Raw genomic sequence first — 25,130 nt, forward strand, 5'->3', positions numbered from 1 at the left:
GCTCAAAAATTATCTCTATTAAATTGATCTCAGCATTGGATGAGATGCTAAAATTGGGATTACGTTTTCAAATGTAGGGAGGTTAGGAAGAACGAAGGAGGGTTTGATTATAATCAAATTTGTAAGGATGATTTGTGGTCTTTGACAAGATTGTGTATTTCATTCACCTAGAATTGATTGATGGTTCTTACAGGTCCTTACAAATGTGAAGAGTGAAGAGGAAAGAAAGCAGGAGATAAGGGCCCACTAGCAGGCTGCTGTTATGCCCAACTAGTTGTTAGTTTTTTTGTTTTTAGTTGCTACATACTACTAATCAAACCAAAATAAAATTTGAGTGAAAGAGAGTTGTCTCTCTAATTTATTTGAACTCTTAATGAGGGAGATAACAGTGTCTCCTATTGAGGGCTCAGGTGTGTCGTTCCCAAGCTAGAATACACAGAGGAAAGAAAATGGTAAGACAAAGTAAAATTAAAAAGTAATAAATGGGCAAAATTGAAATAAAATAAAGGAGGAAATCAATCAATGAAAATAGTGTATAACCAAAACGGGAATAAAGAGGCGAAAAACGCAATAAAGTAATGAGTAAGTGTGAGTCTATAGAATCTATTGATATGGGTAATAAAATCAATTAGGTAGAATAAGTTTACTTCAACTTTCAAAGCTTATTTGTACCTAAAATGATTAGGCCCAAAAGAGAATATAAGTAATGGTCATATGAAATGACCTAAGGGGGAAATTTGAATAATTCCAAATAAATGTAATGTTTTTAATTACATTTGAATTTGGCACAATTAATAATTGTGAACTAGTATTTCCCTTTCTAGTAAAAATGCAAATAAGTGGTAAGAAGTGAGAAATGTGAGTAATAAGAGAGAGAAAGACCAACAGTGTATTAGTTGAGATGTTTAAAGGGTTAAATCACTTTAGCTTTGCCCAAACACACACTGTTTTCAACCACTGGATGTTAATGCTAACTGCTAACCTTTGAGGCTAATGGCTTTAGCATAGACTTCAGTGTAAACACAACCATTTCATTAGCTTAGCAACACAGTGGAGCTTGTGTTTATAATAGAGTTGATGTGCTGCGCGTGCGCAGTTCAGAGTTGCTCCGGAAGTCAGTTAAGACTTCTGTATCATGATCGTAACTGTGGCAACCACAACAAACTCTAGTGCATAGATACAGTGGGGGGAAAAATCATTTGATCCTCTGCTGGTTTTGTACATTTGCCCACTGACAAAGAAATGATCAGTCTATAATTTTAATGGTAGGTTAGGTTTATTTGAACAGTGAGAGACTAACAACTAAAAAATCCAGAAAAACGCATCTTCACGCTGCAGCTGAGGGAATCAATGATAGCGATCTCGGCGATTCTTAAATCTCCGTGCCAGTTTCTCTGGGCACGTAAACACAACAGGTTTTCTTCGCTGTTGGTTCAAAGTTAAACTTTACTTGATCAAGCTTTTAAAACACTCCCATTCAAATCACTCTCAGTCAGACACACGCAGTGTTAGCAAGATTAAATTCACTTTATGAACAGACACAAACAGGCAAGTATTATTCTCTAATGTTTAACCAAGGGAACTGAATAGTTGATTTGGCAATGGGACACGCAGTGACAATCAAACTGTCACGAATCTGGTCTGCACTTCCGTTCACTCACCACTAGAGGTCACCCGCTTATCACATGGACTCTGGCACTTCACCATTTAACTACATTTCCCATCATCCATTACTGATCACAGCTGTCACCAATCACTCATTGCACCAATCACCCACACACCTGATCCTACGCACACACTGATCACATACCCTATTTAAGCCATGGACTTTCTGTCCCTCGTCGCTGAGTATTGTATGCATTATTGCTGCCCTATAGAGCCCCGTTGGCCTGGCCTGGCCTGGCCTTTCCCCTGCCTGGACTATTGCTCACGTTGTTGGACTACCTCTCCTGTCTCGCCCCTTTGGATTCTGTTCGCCGATCGTCGACCCACGCTTGTCTTAGTTTACTCTTTGTCTCGCCCATGTTATACCGGTTTGCCACTGATTGACCCTGCCTGTTATGACCACGTCTCTGCCTAATAAAAGTTTGCATATGGATCCGCACGTCTCACGTCTCGTCAGCCCCGTAACACAAACTATGAATAATAAGGCTTTGATAAATAGATTGAGGAACCCGCTCAAAACTATTATTTATCCACCGATTTATTTCCCCTTTTAATTACTGCAGTTTCGCTCCGTTCAGCTAACGGTGGCTGAGATTCCCTGGTCGGGAGTATACCTATTGAATGACACTGGAACATGCAATGACATCAATTCAGCTATAAACAAGGCATTGCAGACTCAAGTTACAGCCTTCTCTGCATTCATTCATTCAAGCGGCCGCACACTGCTTACATCACACACAGGTCTAGACTCAGAAACCTCTCATCTTTTGTCCGCAGCAATAGAAAAGATGAAATAACTTGGTTTATGCTTACAATTTAGATTAAACTGCCCACATCCTCCACCTATACATGTAAGGGAAACAGGTCAATTTAGCTAAAAGGGAATCAATTATAGTTTTATAGGGAATTTGAACAAAATCGTTGTTCTATGGCTAATCACTGAGTCGGCCAGCGATTCACTGAACGAGCTGTATAACATCAACTCCAAAATACAGGTGCTGGTCATATAATTAGAATATCATCAAAAAGTTGATTTATTTCACTAATTCCATTCAAAAAGTGAAACTTGTATATTATATTCATTCATTACACACAGACTGATATATTTCAAATGTTTATTTCTTTTAATTTTGATGATTAGAGCTTACAGCTCAGTATCTCAAAATATTAGAATATTTACATTTGAGTTTGAATAAATGACATCCCTACAGTATAAATTCTGGGTATCTCTTGTTCTTTGAAACCACAATAATGGGGAAGACTGCTGACTTGGCAATGATCTAGAAGACGAACATTGACACCCTCCACAAAGAGGGTAAGTCACAGAAGGTCATTACTGAAAGGTGTGGCTGTTTACAGAGTGCTGTATCAAAGCATATTAAATGCAAAGTTGACTGGAAGGAAGAATTTGGGTAGGAAAAGGTGCACAAGCAACAGGGATGAGCGCAAGCTTGAGAATACAGTCAAGCAAAGCCGATTCAAACACTTGGGAGAGCTTCACAAGTCAAGTCAAGTCAAGTTGAGCTTTATTGTCATTCCGCTACATGCGGGGGCATACAGTGGAACGAAATGTCGTGCCTCACAGGACCACGGTGCTACATAAATACAGGCATACAACAATGGAGTAAGACAATATAAACCTATACACAACTATCCTACTGATAGATTTTGACTATAAATATAAATATACTATCTATAAAAAAGTACCTATACAAACTAAAAAATACAAACTATACAAACTATACGAATGCTTCAGATAAGTACTGTACATGTGCAAGGAGAAACATTGAGTTCAAGCAGCTGGCTTGGGAACAGTGCAGGATGATTTGTAGTGCATGAGCATGTAAACATACATATATTACGGAGTTCTTTTGTGGGATTTGTGTACACACAGCAGTGTGTGTGAAAAGTGACTAGTGCGCATAGAGGAGGAGAGTGTGCTACTACAGGTGGTTTGTACAGGCCCACTCACCTGTGTGTAGCACACTTCGAATTGCATGTTACATGTTACAGGAGGTAGGGGGTTTCTATGGGGTTCAGAGAGGCGGGGTGATTTGAGTTCAGGGCTCTCACAGCCTGGGGAAAAAGCTGTTGAGCAGTCTGGCAGAGCGGGCTCTGATGCTCCGCACCGTCTTCCTGATGGTAGGAGCTGGAAGAGACTGTGGGAGGGGTGTGTGGAGTCCTTCACGATACTATTGGCTTTGCTGGAGCATCGTGTGAGGAAAATATCCAGGATGGAGGGGAGAGGGGCACTGATGATCCTTGCAGCGGTGTTCACTGTCCGTTGTAGGGTCTTGCGGTCTGCTGCAGTACAGTTCCGTACCAGACAGTGATGCAGCTGGTCAGCACACTCTCAATGGTGCCCCTGTAGAAAGTGGTGAGGATGGGTGGAGGGAGACTTGCTCTTTTCAGCCGGCGGAGGAAGTGTAGGCGCTGTTGTGCCTTCTTGGAGAGTGACATGGTGTTGGTGGACCAGGTGAGATCCTCTGTGATGTGCACCCCCAGGAATTTAGTGCTGCTGACTCTCTCCACAGGCGAGCTGTCGATGGTCAGTGGGGGGTGATCACCGGAGTTTCTCCTGAAGTCCATCACAACCTCCTTTGTCTTACTCACATTGAGGGACAGGTTGTTAGTGCCACACCATTCAGCCAGCTGTGCCACTTCCTCTCTGTAGTGCGTTTCATCGTTGTTGCTGATGAGGCCTACCACTGTTGTGTCATCAGCGAACTTGATGGTGTGGTTGGAGCTGGACTTGGCAGTGCAGTCGTGGGTCAGCAGCGTGAAGAGCAGCGGGCTGAGCACACAGCCTTGTGGGGCACCTGTGTTCAGTGTGGTAGTGCTCGAGGTGTTGTGGCCGACACGGACTGACTGAGGAGAGAACTGAAGCTGGAGTCAGTGCATCAAGAGTGCATCAAGAGTCACCACGCTCAGACGTCTTCAGGAAAAGGGCTACCAAGCCACTTCTGAACCAGAGACAACGTCAGAAGCATCTTAACTGGGCTGTGGAGAAAAAGATCTGGACTGTTACTCAGTGGTCCAAAGTCCTCTTTTCAGATGAAAGTAAATTTTACATTTCATTTGGAAATCAAGGTCCCAGAGTCTGAAGGAAGAGTGGAGAGGCACAGAATCCATGTTGCTTGAAGTCCAGTGTGAAGTTTCCACAGTCAGTGATGATTTGGGCTGCCATGTCATCTGCTGGTGTTGGTCCACTGTGTTTTCTGAAGTCCACAGTCAACGCAGCCATCTACCAGGAAATTTTAGAGCACTTCTTGCTTCCTTCTGTTGACAAGCTTTATGGAGATGCTGATTTCATTTTCCAGCAGGACTTGGCACCTGCCCACACTGCCAAAGGTACCAAAAGCTGGTTCAATGACCATAGTGTTACTGTGCTTGATTGGCCAGCAAACTCTCCTGACCTGAACCCCATAGAGTATCTATGTCAAGAGGAAGATGAGAGACACCAGACCCAACAATGCAGATGAGCTGAAGGCCACTATCAGAGCAACCTGGGCTCTCATAACACCTGAGCAGTGCCACAGACTGATCGACTCCATGCCACGCCGCATTGCTGCAGTAATTCAGGCAAAAGGAGCCCCAACTAAGTATTGAGTGCTGTACATGCTCATACTTTTCATTTTCATTCTTTTCAGTTGGCCAAGATTTCTAAAAATCCTTTCTTTGTATTGGTCTTAAGTAATATTCTAATATTTTGAGATACTGAGCTGTAAGCTCTAATCATCAAAATTAAAAGGAATAAACATTTGAAATATATCAGTCTGTGTGTAATGAATGAATATAATATACAAGTTTCACTTTTTGAATGGAATTAGTGAAATAAATCAACTTTTTGATGATATTCTAATTATATGACCAGCACCTGTATAGTGAAAACACTATTAATTAGCACAGTAACAAGATCGGCAGTTTAAGACATTAACTTGTTCTGATTAAGAGTTTAACAGCAGACAACATTCATACTGACGAGTCACTCACGCAGCTACTCATTCTGCACTGATGAAAACTGCTAAAAGTGTCCATAGGCAAGCAATAGTGATTCAGAAATTCTTAGTAACATAGATGTCTTCACACTTCCCTTTTCTAAGACTGGTAACATTTTGCAAAACCACTTCTCTTGCCCAGTCATTGCCCATAATGTTTAAAGTGATCTACGTGAAGTCTTATTCAGATCCAGCATGACAATAAATCACCCTTCATTCAGTCTGAAATCTGATGCTCATCAGTATAAACTGAAAGTGCATGTACAAGCATGCCTAATGACAGTTTTGTATATTTTTAATATATACTTCATACTTAAGGCAAAAACAAGGGCTCAGAACTTCATAATGAAAGGTACAAAATTAAATACAAACAGAATATAGATTGAAACCACACTGTAATCATACATGTTTCTGCAAAAAATACAAACTTTCTTTCTTTTTTCTTTTACAAAAAAAATCGGATTATCTCACCTTGTTGTAAGGTATCTTCACTACGTTCTAAAGAATATATTACAAAACAAAGATTGATGTTGCAACCTGATCTCACAGAATTCCGTGTAATGTTCACGGACTTAATTAACCCCGAATCTGTGGTGGCATCACGGAATCGCCGAAAATTCCGTGCTGGGCTCACAGAAGGCATCAGCCGTGGTCCATGCACGGATTCACTGGTTCAACACCAGCGCTGCATCGGACCACGTAAAAAGAGTGACTCCGATGCAGTTATACTTTCACTGGAGTACCTGACCCCACCCCTACCCTAAACCTACCCAGTTCTGAACAATAATGATGACGATAAATTCCCCAGTATCGCGTCGGCATATTGATGCTAAAGGTTTCCGTGCGTGGAGCACGGCTGATGCCTGTCACTGACTTACATTGGTATCACTTCTGTGAGCCCATCACGGATTTTTTTCTGTGAGCCCATCACGGAATTTTCGGCGATTCCGTGATGCCACCACAGATTCGGAGGTTAATTAAGTCCGTGAACATTACACGGAATTCTGTGAGATCATGTTGCATTAATGATACAAAAAAATTATTTAAAAAATTTAGTCATAATGTAATATAATATACTGTAATATAATATAATATTCTTTGAAGATTTGCAATTTAGAGCTAAAGCAGAAAAATTAATGGTAAAAACATTCTAAGGTTTTTTAACCTTAGAATGCACGCATGTGTTTCCTGTACCATCATTTATATATTGCCGATTTAATTTGCTCTCTTCCTCTCATGCACTTCTTTACAGGAAGTGTTTAGTCTATAGTACAGACTGTGTGTTTAACTTTGTGCATTAATAGATCAGTATGGAGCTCAGTTTACTTCCTCTAATGCTCTGCCTCTGTGAGTATCATTTTCTCATTTATGTATTATTTTTCTTTTGTGTAGTGATGGAGTGAATCAGTGAATCACTGTGTTTATAATCTTCTTATGTATTTGATCAGTTTTTCATTCATGCTGCTAATAATCTGTGGCAGAGTATCAAATCCATCTGTAGCTCATGATATCTGTGTGTGATGGACAAACACACTGTGATGTGCTGTAGATGAATGAGATCATTTTATTTATCACTGTTGGCTTCAGTCATACAATGCAAGGTTTGTAAAGGCCAGTTCACACTGCACAAACCTAACAAACCGTGATTGAACATGCTCAGCGGGTGAAAAGAAACAAACGCCAACAGGGGTGACACAGAAATCCAATAAAATACGATGAATGTGTGTGTGTTGCTGTTGGCTGCTGTCTGTCAAGGCACTGTGGCCTTAATGGTTCATGTGTTGAACTGGACATGCTGTTGTGTTCTGTAATCAAGTGTTTTTTTAAAGTTTTGTCTTCAGTAGATCTTCATTAGCAGATATGAATGTATACATAGTCTTTACCTGTGACGCTGAACTCTCAGAGGCTTGGTTTAATAGGTTTTGTCATTCTTGAATTGTTGTTCAGCGGTAGAATACCATGTATAGACGATGCTGTGAGGCGGCTGGTGGTTCTGCAGTCACTTCAGACTCTGATTAGTGATGTTAATGGCCACAACTGCATCACTTTCCATGATGCAATGATTACATGTAAAATACTCCAAGATCTGCAATCTGCTAGTAAATATAAATAGAGCTGATTTGATAGAATAGAGATGACAGAGTTGAGTTTATAGACCACAGAAAGGTAGAACTGAGCTGTTGTGGTTTGCTTTCAGCTTTGTTGCTTTAACCAGTGTCACAATACTCATCTCAACATAAGTGCAAGATCAGTGATTTAGCAAAAATAGTTACTACTCTTAAAGTAATATTTACACAATTAGTGTTCACTTAATGAGCCTGGTTGAATTGTCCCACCTTATAATCAGCATAAAGTGATGATTAAGTATGCTGAAAGTCCTTCTCCAACGCATTTAAAGACCCCCTGTAGTGAAAATCACGTCTGTCTGGTGGGTCTGCCTAATATGATGTTGTTTTTTAAGGCAAACCATGTGCAAATTCATCAGTCAACTCCATTGCTGAGTATTTTTTCCTTAAAAGTGTAGTCTACGAAAGGCATCTCAAAAATGAAGTTTGAAACTGCCCCTGTTTCCTACCGTCACAAACATGCAACTAATCCCGTCAACTTGCGAGGCTTTTCATATTATTCTCTCTACTGGTCATAAGTTTATATATAAAACATGTTTTGCAATATTGAGCAATGTAGCCAATAATAGACATACTGTATCTGTTGATTTCATGAACGCAATGGCCAGTCAAAGGTGATCACAATCAGATGAGTTGTAAGGACAAAATCTGTGACTTTTAGCATTAAAATGAATGTGAAAAGTTTGAGGATATTCATAGTCGTATATGGCATTTTGAAGCAGCATCATCTATAAATCAATGTGATTTTGTCTTTTTGTGTTTTAGTGTTGATTTCCAACATCCCCCCTGGATGCACTCAAGGTGATTCATATTTTTGTTTAAATCTTCACACTTATTTCACTGTGGAACTGAACAAGAGTTAAAACATGGTAGGTGTGTTAAGAAAAGTGTTAAGGTGTGTTAAGCCATCACTCTGTCAGCAGTGACAGAGAACTGATATATCTCACAGTAACAAAGTGATTCACAGATGTCAGAGATCAGTGATGCTGTTACACTGAAAGTATCATCATGTTAAGAGGGGCACAGAAGAAAATGAAAAACTTATCAATAAAGTGTATTTATTGTTCTCATTGCGTAGGGCATGAGGGTCCAGAGAGATGGAGCAGTTAGGGATTTTGTGATATTTTAATTGTATTGCACCGTTCCTAGACATAAACACGACCTTAACACACATGGCCACATGTTGATTTTCACAGTCCTTTTTTATTCACTCATTTTGGCTTCTTTGGATGCTGTGTCATAACCTCTTGTTCAGTTCTTCCAGAGAGACCTAAACCTCTTCTGACTGTTCAGCCGGAACCATCACAGATATTCATTGAAGATACTGTCACACTCACGTGTAACATACAGGGTGAAGGTTGGACATACACATGGCAGTGTGGACGTAGAGAGCACACCTCTGAGGAGAAAGAGTTCAACATCACTGCAGTGTCCAAACAGAAATGCAGGTGTTGTGGCAATAGACAATCAGACACCTCTGAATGGAGTGATGAAGTGACTCTGACTGTGTTGTGTGAGTCATCATGATCTTGCTCAGCCCAAAAATAGGCAAACCTCTGATAGACAAGGTCTAATAGCTTCCCAGAAGGAACTGGCTCACTTTCATAAATCTAACAAATCATTTCCTGTGTCATTTATCTCATAAACATTATACATTTAAATCAGGTCAACAAAACTTCTGTTATTAATAACAACATGAGAGTTACAGTAAAGGCTTGACTCATTGCAGATAAGATGAATCCAGGCCATTTTCAACCAGCAATGTCATTAATCTAGCCTAACGCGCCTAGTGACTCTGATTTAAAAATAAATAAATAAATAAAATAAAAATTTAATTATATATATATATATATATATATATATATATATATATACAGGTGCTGGTCATATAATTAGAATATCATCAAAAGTTGATTTATTTCACTAATTCCATTCAAAAGTGAAACTTGTATATTATATTCATTCTTTACACACAGATTGATATATTTCAAATGTTTATTTCTTTTAATTTTGATGATTATAACTGACAACTAAGGAAAATCCCAAATTCAGTATCTCAGAAAATTAGAATATTTACATTTGAGCTTCAATTAATGACCATCCCTACAGTATAAATTCCAGGTATCTCTTGTTATTTGAAACCACAATAACGGGGAAGACTGCTGACTTGGCAATGATCCAGAAGACGAACATTGACGCCCTCCACAAAGAGGGTAAGTCACAGAAGGTCATTACTGAAAGGTGTGGCTGTTTACAGAGTGCTGTATCAAAGCATATTAAATGCAAAGTTGACTGGAAGGAAGAATTTGGGTGGGAAAAGGTGCACAAACAACAGGGATGACCGCAAGCTTGAGAATACTGTCAAGCAAGGCTGATTCAAACACTTGTGAGAGCTTCACAAGGAGTGAACTGAAGCTGGAGTCAGTGCATCAAGAGTCACCACGCTCAGACGTCTTCAGGAAAAGGGCTACCAAGCCACTTCTGAACCAGAGACAACGTCAGAAGCATCTTACCTGGGCTGTGGAGAAAAATAACTGGACTGTTGCTCAGTGGTCCAAAGTCCTCTTTTCAGATGAAAGTAAATTTTACATTTCATTTGGAAATCAAGGTCCCAGAGTCTGAAGGAAGAGTGGAGAGGCACAGAATCCATGTTGCTTGAAGTCCAGTGTGAAGTTTCCACAGTCAGTGATGCTTTGGGCTGCCATGTCATCTGCTGGTGTTGGTCCACTGTGTTTTCTGAAGTCCACAGTCAACGCAGCCATCTACCAGGAAATTTTAGAGCACTTCATGCTTCCTTCTGTTGACAAGCTTTATGGAGATGCTGATTTCATTTTCCAGCAGGACTTGGCACCTGCCCACACTGCCAAAGGTACCAAAAGCTGGTTCAATGACCATAGTGTTACTGTGCTTGATTGGCCAGCAAAGTCGCCTGACCTGAACCCCATAGAGAATCTATGTCAAGAGGAAGATGAGAGACACCAGACCCAACAATGCAGATGAGCTGAAGGCCACTATCAGAGCAACCTGGGCTCTCATAACACCTGAGCAGTGCCACAGACTGATCGACTCCATGCCACGCCGCATTGCTGCAGTAATTCAGGAAAAAGGAGCCCCAACTAAGTATCGAGTGCTGTACATGCTCATACTTTTCATTTTCATACTTTTCAGTTGGCCAAGATTTCTAAAAATCCTTTCTTTGTATCGGTCTTAAGTAATATTCTAATATTTTGAGATACTGATTTTTGACTTTCATGAGCTGTAAGCTGTAATCATCAAAATTAAAAGAAATAAACATTTGAAATATATCAGTCTGTGTGTAATGAATGAATATAATATACAAGTTTCACTTTTTGAATGGAATTAGTGAAATAAATCAACTTTTTGATGATATTCTAATTATATGACCAGCACCTGTATATATATAATTAATAATGATATTTTCAACTCAAAAGTAAATATGTAATGTAGGTTATTGCAATAAATTTTAAATTATTACTTTGTAAATAAATCCAATCAAACTTACAAATTCCTCCCCCAGTCTCGCGTAAGTCTTTGCGTAAGAAGTTGTCGCCTGAGGAATCTTGTGCTTTGGCAGATAAGAGTAGCCTAAAAAAATGCTTCTTTAAATGTTCTTAATACGTAGTAACAGTTACTTTTTAACTTTTAAAAGTTTAAAAAACGTAAAAAAAAATATAGCATTACTCCATAAAAGATAACTAATTGCGTTACTTCGTTACTTTTTATGGAAAGTAAGACATTACGTTACTTTTGGGTTTCTTTTCTTCATCTAGACTGGGCTTGATTATTTGTTTTTTATTTTTGGCAACTGTATGGGCCCTTTCACACCAAAAGTGAAATTAATAAGCCTCAGCCTGAAGGACTTGAGGACAGGAGGAATGTCAGTGAATAAATCATAAAACAAAGTAAATTGCATTACTTATTTGAAAAAGTACATCAGATATTTCATTGTGAATTTAAAAGTAATGTGTTACTTTACTAGTTACTTGAAAAAAGTAATCTGATTACGTAACTCATATTCATTTTTACTTTGTAACTATTTACAAAGTCATCAAGTGTTTGATGCCTATAGTGTTTTAAAATCTGTTCCGATTGAACTATTAAAAAGTGAATGTTGCATATTAATTTTTGTTTTATTTTTAAAGGTAAAACAGTATTACAAATATACAAAAGGTATTTTGTGCACTTCTGTGGATCAATGCACTCGTTTATTTTACGTAAAAATGAAGAAAATATTTAAAAAGTAACACTATTTACACTTAATGCAAATATCATCCAACTACTGTTTACACTTAGTGCAAAGATTTTTTTCCATTTACACTTAGTAACATTTAAATAGCACATTGCACATCTAGCATCTGCCTATAATTACAAAAAATAAAAATAAGCTGAAAGGTGTAGAAAAGTTTACACCTTAAAATGAATGATAGAAGTCATAAATAGTCATACATAATGACTGAAGGCTGTTCATTAACTCTAAAATTGTGAAATATTTACAGACAAACCCAAATTAACTGTAAAGCCCCAGAGTTCAGTGTTCACTGGAGACACAGTTACTCTGAGCTGTCATGTGGGACAGTCAACCAGACGAACGATTATCTGGTTCAAAGACTTTAAGAGAATAAAAACTGGTGATGAAATGGAAATACTGAGTAATGTGAATATCTCTTATGGAGGACAGTATAGGTGCAGTGCACGAAAAGGAAACTACTTCACAATTCAAAGTCAAAGAGTTGTGCTAACAGTAAGAGGTAAGTTCTGTTTTGTGGTGGGTTTCTTTTTGTTTGTTTTTACTGGCAGTCTAATTTTGAAGTTGCTATAATATTATGCAAATTAATATAATCTATCAACAAGTATCAAGTATCATGTGCAGTCAGTTAATTTAAAATCCAGTTAATATAAAGCCTAGTGTCTTTTAGAAACTATGAAAGTTTTTCAAACATGTGAAATGTGTCCTGCGATCTTTACAGAGAGACCCAAGCCTGTAGTGCGTGTGCAGCCTGATGGACGTGTGTTCAGAGGACAGACGGTCACTCTCACATGTCACATACAGGAGACAAACGTCAGCAGCTGGATCTACAGCTGGAATAAAGATGATTCACTGATTCATGTCAGTCAATCACAGGAATACCGAATCAGTGCTGTTAATGAATCTCACACGGGTAATTACAGCTGTTCTGGAAACGAGACCCGAGGATCACGATACTCACACACCAGTGATAAAGTTACACTGACCGTATCAGGTGAGTCTCAGAATCTCTTCTTCACATCACTCACGCGTTAAATTCAGACACAAATCAACTCGATTTTACATTCATGGAAGAATTACTGCTCACTAAGATCACACTGTAAAAAAAATGTCAAGCTCCTTCAGCTATTTATTATTTAGTAACTAGTTCCACAGAAATTTTATGTTTAGTCAATTTCTCTCTTCAAAGTGTTATCTGAATTGTTATTTTTTAGTTGGCTCAACCTTTACTGAACTAGTTTTATAGTCCATTCAGCTCCATGTATTTTATATGTTACCTCAACTAAGATTTATTATTTGGGCATCACAAGAAATTGATCTGGAACTAGTTATTACATTTTATATATTTTTATAGTTTAACAAAAATATTAAAAATGATTAACTGGTGTCTATCAATCACCAAAAACACACACATTACTAAACATAATAGCCTTTATTTAATAACAATCTGCATTTATATCATTATTCATACAGACTAAGCATAAAGGCTTCAAGAAAAAAAAGTCACCCACATCTTGGATGGCTTGTGGGTTTGTAAATTAACAGCAAATTTTCATTTTTGGGTGAACTATCCTTTAAAGCTCCAGTTGACAAACATTACATTTGTAATACAATGGCAAAATTCAGTTTAAACTTTGTTTAATTAACTAAAAAAGACAAGCTAAACAAAATGTTTGCAAACAAACATTTACAAATATTATTACTGTTCACAATTACATCTTTAAAATGAGGCAAAGTCAGAAAAAGATAAATAAATGAATCAGATGTTAGAGTATATAAAGCCAAGTCAAGTCACTTGTATTTATATAACGCTTTATACAATACTGATTGCAGTAACGGCTCCTGACCGTAAATTTAGGTTGGGCAGATTATTTTGTAAACTTTATATTATAATCTCTGAACACAACATTTTGGCAGAGATGTCCTTGCGTTATCCTGTGGGTGGCGCACTAATGTTGATTGACAGACTCAAAGTAATGTTACACGCATAAAATGCTGTATAATAATTGCCTTAATATAATATATCACCTCCAAATGTTGATTTAGAATGTTACAAGTTGTAGAGCAATTCGGGTGAGGAAAGAATATGTCTATTGTCAGAATAAACAAAACAAACACAACAGAACCATATAAAAGCTATTCATGTGAGCACATATAAACTAAAGGATTTAACGTATAGTCTACTTTGTTAATTTGATCCACTACTCCACATAGAGAAAAACAAACAAACAAAAAAAAAAACAGACATGTCAACTAGTTACTGGCCTGATGCAGACACATAGCTGAAGCACATTGATATCGTCTTGGTGGAGCGAGGTTCACGTAGGCTGAGGGCTGAATCGAAGAAAATGCCCCCTTGTGTGGGCCGAATTACCTTTTGTTAAACCATAGTTTGCTCACAATTCAAAATAATATTAACCATACATACTACAATATAATTTACAAAAAATCTAGGAAAACTTTTTTCAAAGATGATGCTATGTTATTTTACAGGTGTGCAATATTGACACAATTTCATTTATTTTTATTTTTTAAATATTAATAATTACCATATTTTGCCGAGTGTGTTTTTGAGATGGTTGGTTTAAGGCTCTCATGAATAAATAAATATGACACTAAAGCTGCCAGTAGGTGGCAGCAAGTCCCCGTCTTAATAAGTGATCCTTCATTCAAAACCATTGATTCGTTTAGAAACGAAGATTGTCTTTATGAAATGGCCACTGAATCATTGACTCAAATGATTTGATCAAAAAGACAGATTCATTCAATAACAAAATACACAGTGCTGATCGGAGACGAAAAATTGGTCTTACTCCGGTTTTATTAAAAAATTTTGCTTGCCGAAAGAGAGGTAAACAGACAGCATTGTGACTAAAGTGTAGCACGCTTAATATAGCATCTTGTTTGTTGAGCTGTTGTATAAAATCAATTCATTTGCGATCGCACTGACATTCAGGAAAGCAACACTCTTTTTTATGACATAGACTAAATATTAAAAACAAAAACTCTCACAGGGCATTTTTGCCTCCATATATTGAATTATATTATAACTGTATTCTGATTGCCTTCATCCGGCACTGAAAAACTTGCAAAGTCCAGTGCAATTGCAAGGTTACAAAATATCAGCTCGCACATCATCAAAACAACAGTTAGTACACGATAAATATTGCACCCTAGGTAAAATACTATCGAAATACTAGCATGGTTCGCTAGAAACACTTTTTAAATAATGGTAAGCATGGGTGACCTATTATATAGTTAGTCATAACCTCTGACTAATGATCAGACTGGAGAGTTTGTGATCGTGGGGTACACGTAACTTACATCGGCCGGCGTGATACACCCTGAGCGACATAGATTCCTAATGAACGAGTAAATATAAAGTAGACTAGAATAAACTATAAACTAGAATAATCAAATGTCAGAAGAATAATTAGGAACAGACAAACGACCAATTTGCGACCTTTCAACCTAAGTCAGATTAGTTAATAAAATTAAGTCAGATTTCAATTTAACCTAAATTTAATAACTTTGCGCGCTGAAAAGACCGAACACGCAGGAAACCTTCATCCACGATTGGATACCGTCCTTGGACCAAATTCGTGGACCTTACACAGGTATATTATGTGATGTAAAGTTCACTTAAAAAACAACAACAACAACTTATGAGTATACTTTCATTACAAAACTACTAAGCTAGTAGTTTACTAAGACTATACTTCAAAGTGCAGCTTATCCTGTTAAATTTGTATACTTTAACAAAACAACAAGTCCTGTTAAATCTCTTAGATAGGCCTAACATGTTTTTGATGTTCATGAAATTGTCTGGTTCTATTTTATGTTTTTAAGCTCCATCATCAGTTCTCAAACTGCTCAGCTTTCTTCTGGCAGCTTCTCCGTATCTGCTAGTGTCCATCATACTGGGAGTCAAATGCTACAGAGCTCATGGTGAGACCTCTCTCTTTCTCATCTGTTCTTCTACAGATGGGTTTAATCTGATCTATCGTTGCTAACTTTTATTAAAATGTCACTTATTCCAAGTTTGGGTGTTTTACAGTTCAGACTGATGATCAATATGCTGTCACAGAGATGTGAAAGTCTACAGCTGTGATGAATGAATCCCATCAGTATTCTCTTTTTTCTGTTTAACAATATTATTATTCTGAATTAGACAGTAATCTCTAGGTTCAAATGAACTCTGCTTGAATCACATTAGTTTACTCTTTTAAATCTTTGCATTACACACTGTAAAACTTCTAAGCCAAATTCTAACAGTAACATACCATTGAAAACTGTGCATTGTATCTCATTTCCTTCTGTCAAAACAACGTACTGCATTGAACATACCTGTCTGAGTGCCATAAGTATTATTTTTCCTTTTTTGCTGTGGGGTTAAAGATGTAAAATAAAAGATATATCAAAAAAAGAATTGTAAATTAAGTTCATGACAAGCAAAAATATTGGCAAACGTGAAATCACATGTTAACTCAATTAAAGGAGAGTAAATCCTGAAATTTGTGTTTACCATTCTGATCTGTTCGGATTCAAAGAGTTTCTGCAAATATACTGCTGAAATATACTGCTGTATTTTTGATGTTGTGGCCTATATTTCTGCTGGAGGTCCTGGACATCTTGTTTAGACACATGGCATCATGGATTCTATCAAATACCAACAGATAAAAAATCAATAAGTGACTGACTCTGTTAGAAATCTTATAATGGGCCATGTTTGGATCTTCCAACCGTACAATAATCCAAACACAAACCTCAAAAACAACACAAAAATGGGTCACTGAGCACAAAACCAAGCTTCTGCTGCCATTCCAGTCCTCTGACCTGAACCCTGTAGAAAATGAGTGAACTGAAGAGAAGAAGCACCAACATGGAGCTGTGAATCTAAAGGGTCTGGAGTGATTCTGGATGAAGGAATGGTCTCTGATCTCTTGTCAGGTGTTCTCTAACCTCATCAGGCATTATAGGAGAACATTTAGAGCTGTTAAACTGGCAAATAGAGGTTTCAAAAAGTATTGAATAAAAGGGTGCCGTTAATTGTGGCCAATGTGCATTAGAGAAAACATTTATTTCATAATGATATTTCCACCCATTTTAAATTCTTATTATCCAATGAAATGTTAGATTTTTGTGAATGTTTTAAAATAAAAGATCAAAAGGATTAGCAATGCAGATTCATTTTCACAGCCTTCTTTGATCATATTTACCAAGGGTGCAGATATTTTTGGCCATGACTTTTACTTTCTGCACAACTCTGGATACATTGGATTGATTTGAATACCTTTAATGTACTTTAAGTGCATTTTATGGCCTTACTTCGTTGACTTAAACATTTTTGTAGCCCAGTTTGTGCTGATTAAAGTGTAATCAGACTTTAGCCATTAATATGTTTATAAGAAACTGAAAAAAACACAAATGGCAGAGCATGTCAAAACTTCTCCAGGGCAACCAAAACCCCCTCAGACCCCCATAGGGTTAAGTTCCTGAGTGTGTGTATAGCAAAATTATTCTTATTCCATATTATTATATTATTATTAAATATACTTTGGACACTTTTAAGCCCTTTCCCTGTCAAAATTATTTATTTTAGTACATTAAAATTTTATTTTTTCACTGAACGAGCCGTATAACATCAACTCTGCACTGGATATTAAAATCCAAAATATAGTGAAAACACTATTAAATAGCACAGTAACAAGATCGGCAGTTTAAGACATTAACTTGTAAGCACAAAACACAAGATACTTCACTTTTCAATATAAATAAGACTATTAACTTTATATTAAATGCAGCAGTTCAGCTAGAATCCGAGGTTTTACTTGTATTGCCTTTGTGTTAAGGGATTCCCTTTGTTGTTGTTGTTGCAGAAGGGGTGTTTCCCAAGGTTGTTGACTTGCTGGAAGTTCAGTGGTCGTTCGAAATCTTGGGCGTTGGCTGGAGGATGATGCGGAGTCATGTAAGCTACTTGAACTTTGGAGGTGGGCACAGATGTCTGGGACACGACTTAGCGGCAAAACTTAACTTAGAACATGATACTCTCAACGGAAAGAAAAGAAACTAAAGTAAAAGTAAGAAGTGTGATGAACCTCATGGTTTTTAGAGGAGCAGCTGGCATGCAAGCCAGAAAGCCCGAAAAGAGCACTTGATGAGCGCAAAACTTAAAGACAAAAGCAGCGGCAAAAAGCATGGCTAAGAGACCTAATGCAACAAGCAGTGGCGAAAAAGTATTGGCAAAAAGCTAAATTTGTTGGTGAGTTTTTAAACTTAGCTGTTGGACATCCCAAATGGTGTCTTGACCAATTAGACATTGTCTTAGCTCGGGGTGTTGCTGTGTTTCACCTCCCAATACATAAATCAACATGCTATTTTATCAATGACATGGTCTGAATTTTCCAGCTCTTGGAGAGTATAATTTGGACAATGGTTTCTGTAACAAGAATATGATACATTTTACAAAGAGTTGATAGATAAACGTTTTAAGGAGGGATTTTCAAGTTCACACATACCAAAAATGAATACATAATGTGGTGTTATGGGGGAACCCACCCAACAAAGTCTCTACTAATGATTTTCCTCATGTGATGGTCATGATGTGCTGTGTCTTTGACCATTAATCTTGCGTTTCTTGCCCCAAAATGGACAATCTCCTTCCTGAGTTGGGATTATCAATAATTGTTCTTTTGTGTTAATGTTGCAAGTTGTTCAAAGCTGCCAGTTAGTTAGACTTGCTTCAGACTCGTGGTGCCAGGGTATCATGGATGGATTTATGACGTTGTCTGGTTATCCTGGGCCTCTTTGTGGAATTTGGCTCTTTGGATTGTTTCAACACTGTTCTGATCGAATCTTAAATTGTCTGATTCGCTCTGATATGCTACATCACTTACACCTTGTTTACACTGCACATGTCTGCGGTGCATTACGGCTCCGACGAGGTTTTGTTCTGTCCTCCATGTGGTGTCAACTCACACCAGGAGCATTTCAGAAGTGAAGCGACAGGATTCACTAGACCATGTGATTTGCCTATCCGACGTTGTTTTTCTTGATTTTTTGTGTACTAACATGGTTGGCTATGTGTTTATATTTTGTTGTTATATTCTGTTTATTGCACTCCTACAGTTCTTGCAATTACACTCCACGCCTTGTTCTTTTTGGAATTGTCCTTGTAAAAAGGATTTGTGGTGTAATATAACAAATGTGTGTTTTTCAACTTTGAGGATTAAACTCTCGTCATCCATTTCTGGCCTCCTAGAAAGGATATAGTGATGTGAAATACGATTGGGAGTCTGCGCATGCAGGGTGTTTATTTTGAAATTGACAGGATTTTTTGACTTTTATTTTGTATTTGCTGTGCGCCTTGGATGCGGCGTCTGTCAAAAATAGACTAGGCACCTATCTAGAGCCGCTTCTGGGATGCTTCTGAAATGTGACGCGACGCAGCTGGGGTGTATTCCAGAAAGCAAGGTTAATTTACCATCTGCTAAACCCTGAACTCTCGGTAGATTAACCCAAACCTTGCTTACTTGAGGTATGTTGGTTCCAAAAACGCATCCGGGAGTAAGTTCATTCAACTCAGAGTATGTTCCTGGTTAACACGCAAGACATTCTCAACATAGCGATGAATCGACAAGTCACTATGGAAACGTGCCATACAACTACTTTCTTCTTCTGCTGTTCAAAGGCAATTTGCATACTTAGTGCTTATCGCCATACACCTAACTGGTGGTTGTGTAATCATTTTTCTTTTTTTTTCCCGTTTGATCTTTAATCCTTGAGAATAAGAATTGTATTGTTTGTTTGATGCTAATTATATAATATGTCATATCTGATATGTATTTTTTATTATAGAAATGCATTATAGAAAATGCCAATCCATGTGTGAGATGATAAAATGAAACACATGTATGTAATAAATTAAACATTACCTTGTCATAATAGTGTTTTATAATTTATACAGATAACTATTACATTTGCCAATAAAATAAATATAGTAACCATATTAGAACAATACATTACCTTATATATTACTTATATTACTGTCACGCCCACTGGAGTATCTTCAATAGGCCACGTCGGAGTCATAAGACGTGTCACAGACGTGTGCAGTGTAAATATGGGGTTCGAATTCGGACATCACTACAAAATATTATTAATATTAAAGCATAATAACGTTATGGTGTGGGGATTTTGGTGTGTTTTGAATCCAATATTGTATCAAGTGCCTTTTTAGAACAGTTTTGTATAGTTATGAATTATAAAAAGTTAGTCAAAGGTCAGTCAAAGGTCATTATCAGTCAAATGAAACACTACTCATAATAATTCAAATGAAACCATTGTTGTAAATAAAACAACAATATTAAATAGAGATAAACTTGAGTCTACACACAGAGCTTATGTAATGCTTTTATTAAATGTCACAGTAAACACGTTTGAAATTCTTATGTGAAGAAGTACATCAAATAATCTGTTATTAGAGATCCTAGTGAATATTGATAAGGTGATTACACAAAGTATGAAGTATATGAATACTTTGTAAAAGAATCAGAAAAGATTATTTAGACAAAACAATGCAGAGTGTGTGTTTCCCCTGAATAAAATAATTGAGCAAAGAGCCATTTGGACCAGAAATGGAAATGGACCAGTGGAAGAAAAGCTCAAACAAAACAATTAAATGTAAAACAACTGTTACATTGCTGGTAAAATCAGATAAAGACCAGCCAAAAACAATCAACACACAGATCACAGATCAGATTCTTGAATATTCATTTTGATATCAGTGTAAGTGACACCTTTGTACCGGCCTTTGAAAATTGTAAATGAAAATTGAGAACCTCCTCCACCACCAATTAGCTCTAGAGTTGTTGGGTAGGGCATCTTTGAAGTAAATAGATCTGAAAGGTATATCACAGATCAATATTAACATTTGCAATAAAACATATAGTATAGTACATGTCCCTTGCATATAAATTTTTAAAATTAATAAGCATTTTTGTATCGTTTTAAGGTCATTTAGAATTTCTTTTTATTTTCATTTTCTCTCTAAAGTTTCACCATTGAAACTATATAACTCTATAGAAGTGCTTCCCAACCCTTTTTCTGGAGGCTTACCCTCAGTACATATTTTTCGATTTCTTCCTTATCTGACCCTTCCATTTCAGGGTCCGTATTCACTAAATATCTTAAGTCTAAAAGTAGCTCATAACTCGTCAATTTGGTAGAAAATCTTAAAATAATGGGGGTATCAGTCCTAAATTTAGGACTCCTAAATTTTTGCTCTCAGAGTATTTCACAAAGCATTTTAGCATTAAAAATAGCTCCTAAATCTGTGATATGTTAGTGAACTAAGACCAAACAACAAACTATCCTAAAATGGCTGTTGGCAGCAATCTGCCTCAGAAGTTAGAACGTAAACATTTTAGAAACATTTGACAATAATAACCTTTAAAAAAGGTATCGCCTTTGGTTTTGGAGGTTATCCCAACTTTAGACTAGATGAGCGTACTCCTCCTGAAATTACGTTGATAACTTTATTTTAAAATCTTTATTTGAATATGGCAACATAATATTGAGCTCTACAATATTTCTATGAATAAATCTCTGACAGAGACTCCTCCCCTCTCAGCCAATCACTGTGTGCATAGTTAGTAAGCATGCTGACATCATTCATAGCAACGAGGTCAACCCTGCCCTTACTCTTAGCTTAAGACTTCTCTCTATTCCTTAGTAAAAGTTTGTCTCAGCAGCTTTGTGAATAGGTTTTAAGAGAAAACTCTCAGCTAAAAACTTTTACTGCTATTGAGGAGAACTCTTAGTGGTAAGATAAAATGTTTTGTGAATACGGGCCCTGGTGTCAGGGTCTCTATTAATCTCTATCTCTATTAAACTCAATCACCTGTATTTAACAGACAATATTCACTGTTGGCATGCATCTAGGAACATGGTTGGGAAACATGGCTGTCTTGTAATACAAGTAAAAAAGTATAAAAAGCTGTAAACTATGAATTACATCTTAAGTGCTCGTCACTGGAAACATACTTACACATAGATGTAGTCTGATGAACTTTTTCCCAAGATCAGCTCATCTGGTGAAAGTCAGAGAAGTGAGATGTGTTTGATCGTACTGCTGCTTAAATAGAGTTCCAAAGGGAGCAGAAAAGGCTGTAGGCAACACCCATTTAATTTGCATCTTTTGCATTTCACAACAGGCAACTACTGTATGTGACAAGTGAACAAGTTTTGTGGTTCCCATCAAATACGGTGGAAAAAAATCTGTTCATTGGCCCTGACCTTGAGTTTCTTGGCTCTAAGTGCTCACATAAAATCTGTCAAACATATGCATTTTCAAGCAGAGTTGTATAATTGACCTCGGTGATTTTATTCAGATTGTTTAGAGCTGGCAGATCACCTTGAAGCAGTAACAAACCATTTCCCAAGTCAGTTGTGTAGTATTTCAACAGCAGCAAACATATATTGTCCCTTTTTTGTTTATTATCTTTTAGTTTCTAAACATTGTAAGAATAACTTGAGCATGACATTAATATGAACAAAGCAGAATCTGTCTTGTTATAAAAATATTCTGGCAAAAGTGCAGATCTGTATGCAAATGTAAGCTGGAATATGGAATTGGGACTATTTTGTAGATTTGAAGTGGAACATTGCTATAAGGTTTATATTTCAGCCTTTGACATTCTTGTGATGCCACAGTATATTGCAACAATACACTGTAAAAAAAATTCAGACCTCCCCAACTCAAAATTTCTAGTGACTGATTACATCTAATTTTTTCCATTGGCCCAAATTAATTTCTGCAGATTGATCTTTTTCAATTGTGGCAACAGTTTGTTACCATTGGCTCTATGAGAAATAATATGTTGAGCCAATTAGAAAAAAATTAAACCTACCAAACCATGTTATTGGCCCCATTAAATATTTTAAATAGTAGTAGTAGCATACTTTTTTTTTTAAATTTTTAATCTCATCTAAAAATTTATTCAAATTATATTGCTAAAGCAACCTTACTGAATTGTTTATTCCCCGTTATCCCAAAAGAAAATGATAAAAAAAAAGATTAAACGATGATACACTGAACACTGATATATTTTAATACATTTTTAATAAAATCTACAACAATATTGTACAAATACCTTACAATGATAAATTCATTGAAATTTTCTGCACAGTAAACCTTACAAAATCATGCATTTTAATTCTCATAAGATACACAAAGCTGATGAATTGCACTTTAAACATTAATGCATTCACAAACATGCAAAAATATCAAAAACACCATAAAATGTAATAAATTATCTGAGGTTACTTTTTACATTTAGATTAACTTTGCCATCAACTTTTCATGAAGATAATCTTTAAAAACACTAAGAATTTTATACACTAAAAGATTTCAGACCTCTCCAACTCAAAATTTTCTACACCTAAATTTGTCCATAAGCCCAATTGAATTTCTGCAAATTAAATTTTTTCACAAAGCTTCACAAAGATACACAAAGCTGATGAATTGCACTTTAAACATTAATACATTCACAAACATGCAAAAATATCAAAAACACCATAAAATGTAACTTATCTGAGGTTACTTCAACCAGTGTTTAGTGTAATGTCACCTGAATATTACCATTCTCACAAGAGGTACTTTGAGCTCATGAAATGGCATCTTACACTTCAAATGTTTGCCAAAAAATTAATAAATAACAAAATAATCTCATAAGAGGTATACCTTTGAAATTGAAGGGTCAGTTCACCTAAAAATTAAAATTCTGTGATTAATTACCCTTATGTTATTCCACATCTGCAAGACCTTTGTTCATTTTCAGAACACAAATGAAGATATTTTTGATGAGATCTGAGAGCTTTCCGTCCCTCCATAGAAAGCTATGCAGCTTACACATTCAAGGTCCAGAACAGTAGGAAAGACATCATTAGAGTAATCAACGTGACTCCAGTGGTTTAAACCTCAATTTTAGGAAGCAACGCTAGTGCTTTGTTTGCGCAAAAATAAATTAATAAATAACCACCTTATTTACTAAAACATTGATCTGCAACCCAATAAAGCACCACCACACTTTGGATATTATTTTGTAAATAAAGTAGTATTTTTTTTTTTCTTGAGTTGCTTCATAAAATTTAGGTTAAACCACTGGACTCATACTGAATACTTTAATCATGCCTTTCCTACTGTTCTGGAACTTGAATGTGTAAGTTGCATAGCTTCCTATGGAGGGTCAGAGAGCTTTCGGATTTATCAAAAATATCTTAATATGTGTTCTGAAGATGACTGAAGGTCTTATGGGTTTGGGTACGACATGAGGGTGAGTAATTAACGACAATTTTCATTTTAGGGTGAACTAACCTTTTAAATCCTTGTTGTATTCCATGTTGAGTGCATACAATAATCCAAAGAATACAATAAATACATTTACAAAGTCTCTTAAGTTGTCAAGCATCACCTCCTCTTCCAGGACAACGGAGACATTTAGCACACTTGACAGGGCTCTTGAAGTACAACTGCTGATGCTTACTATTCCAATTTTCATTGCAGTTGTGTGGTTCTCCAATGACTCTGTAAAAAAATATAACATAGCAATGTCAATATAAGTCTACATATAACTTCAATAACTTGCGCAGCCTGCATTACACAGAGCCACGTCACACAAATTACATCTAAGAGCTCATAGTATTTGACACTAATATGGAATAAACATATTCAATAAGAACTCAGAGTTAAATACTCACTGTGAAATTCATAGTGGTTCCATTTCTACACTTCTGACTAAATGGTGCCTCGTAAGCTCAGACCTAGCAATGGTGGGTTACACTGAGGGGAACAAAAAAAAAATGTTTTTCTTGTGTCTCATACAATTAATATAATAATCATTAAGTGAATTAAAAATAATTTAGTTCAATAAGTAGTAACTTTAAGTACCCGAGAGATAGGGGTGTGCAATATTGACAAAAATGATATCTCAATATTTTCTGGGATTTTATAGATAACAATAATTAGACGATTGCTGAGTGTGTTATTGTACTGACATTTTAAAGACTCCTGTG

At 36.6% G+C, this 25,130-nt stretch overlaps 1 protein-coding gene and 1 long non-coding RNA gene across 3 annotated transcripts in view; both read left to right on the forward strand.

The window, feature by feature from the left end:
- Nucleotides 1-373: 373 nt before the first annotated feature.
- The window catches only part of LOC131543878 (leucine-rich repeats and immunoglobulin-like domains protein 3), a 117,121-nt gene continuing 92,364 nt past the window's right edge, over nt 374-25,130 (forward strand). Inside the window, 4 exon segments of the mRNA XM_058781688.1 lie at nt 374-410; nt 8,555-8,590; nt 9,045-9,302; nt 12,778-13,050. Coding sequence (XP_058637671.1) covers nt 374-410; nt 8,555-8,590; nt 9,045-9,302; nt 12,778-13,050 — 604 coding nt within the window.
- LOC131544864 (uncharacterized) lies at nt 14,627-16,523 on the forward strand. Of its 2 annotated transcripts, none has more exons than XR_009272253.1 (3): nt 14,627-14,907; nt 15,906-16,004; nt 16,114-16,523. It is a non-coding gene; the product is annotated as an uncharacterized LOC131544864 (long non-coding RNA). The 2 variants fall into 2 exon arrangements; XR_009272252.1 differs by lacking the exon at nt 14,627-14,907 and adding an exon at nt 14,915-15,673.

Source organism: Onychostoma macrolepis, chromosome 07, assembly GCF_012432095.1.
Source record: "Onychostoma macrolepis isolate SWU-2019 chromosome 07, ASM1243209v1, whole genome shotgun sequence".
Lineage (NCBI taxonomy): Eukaryota > Metazoa > Chordata > Actinopteri > Cypriniformes > Cyprinidae > Onychostoma > Onychostoma macrolepis.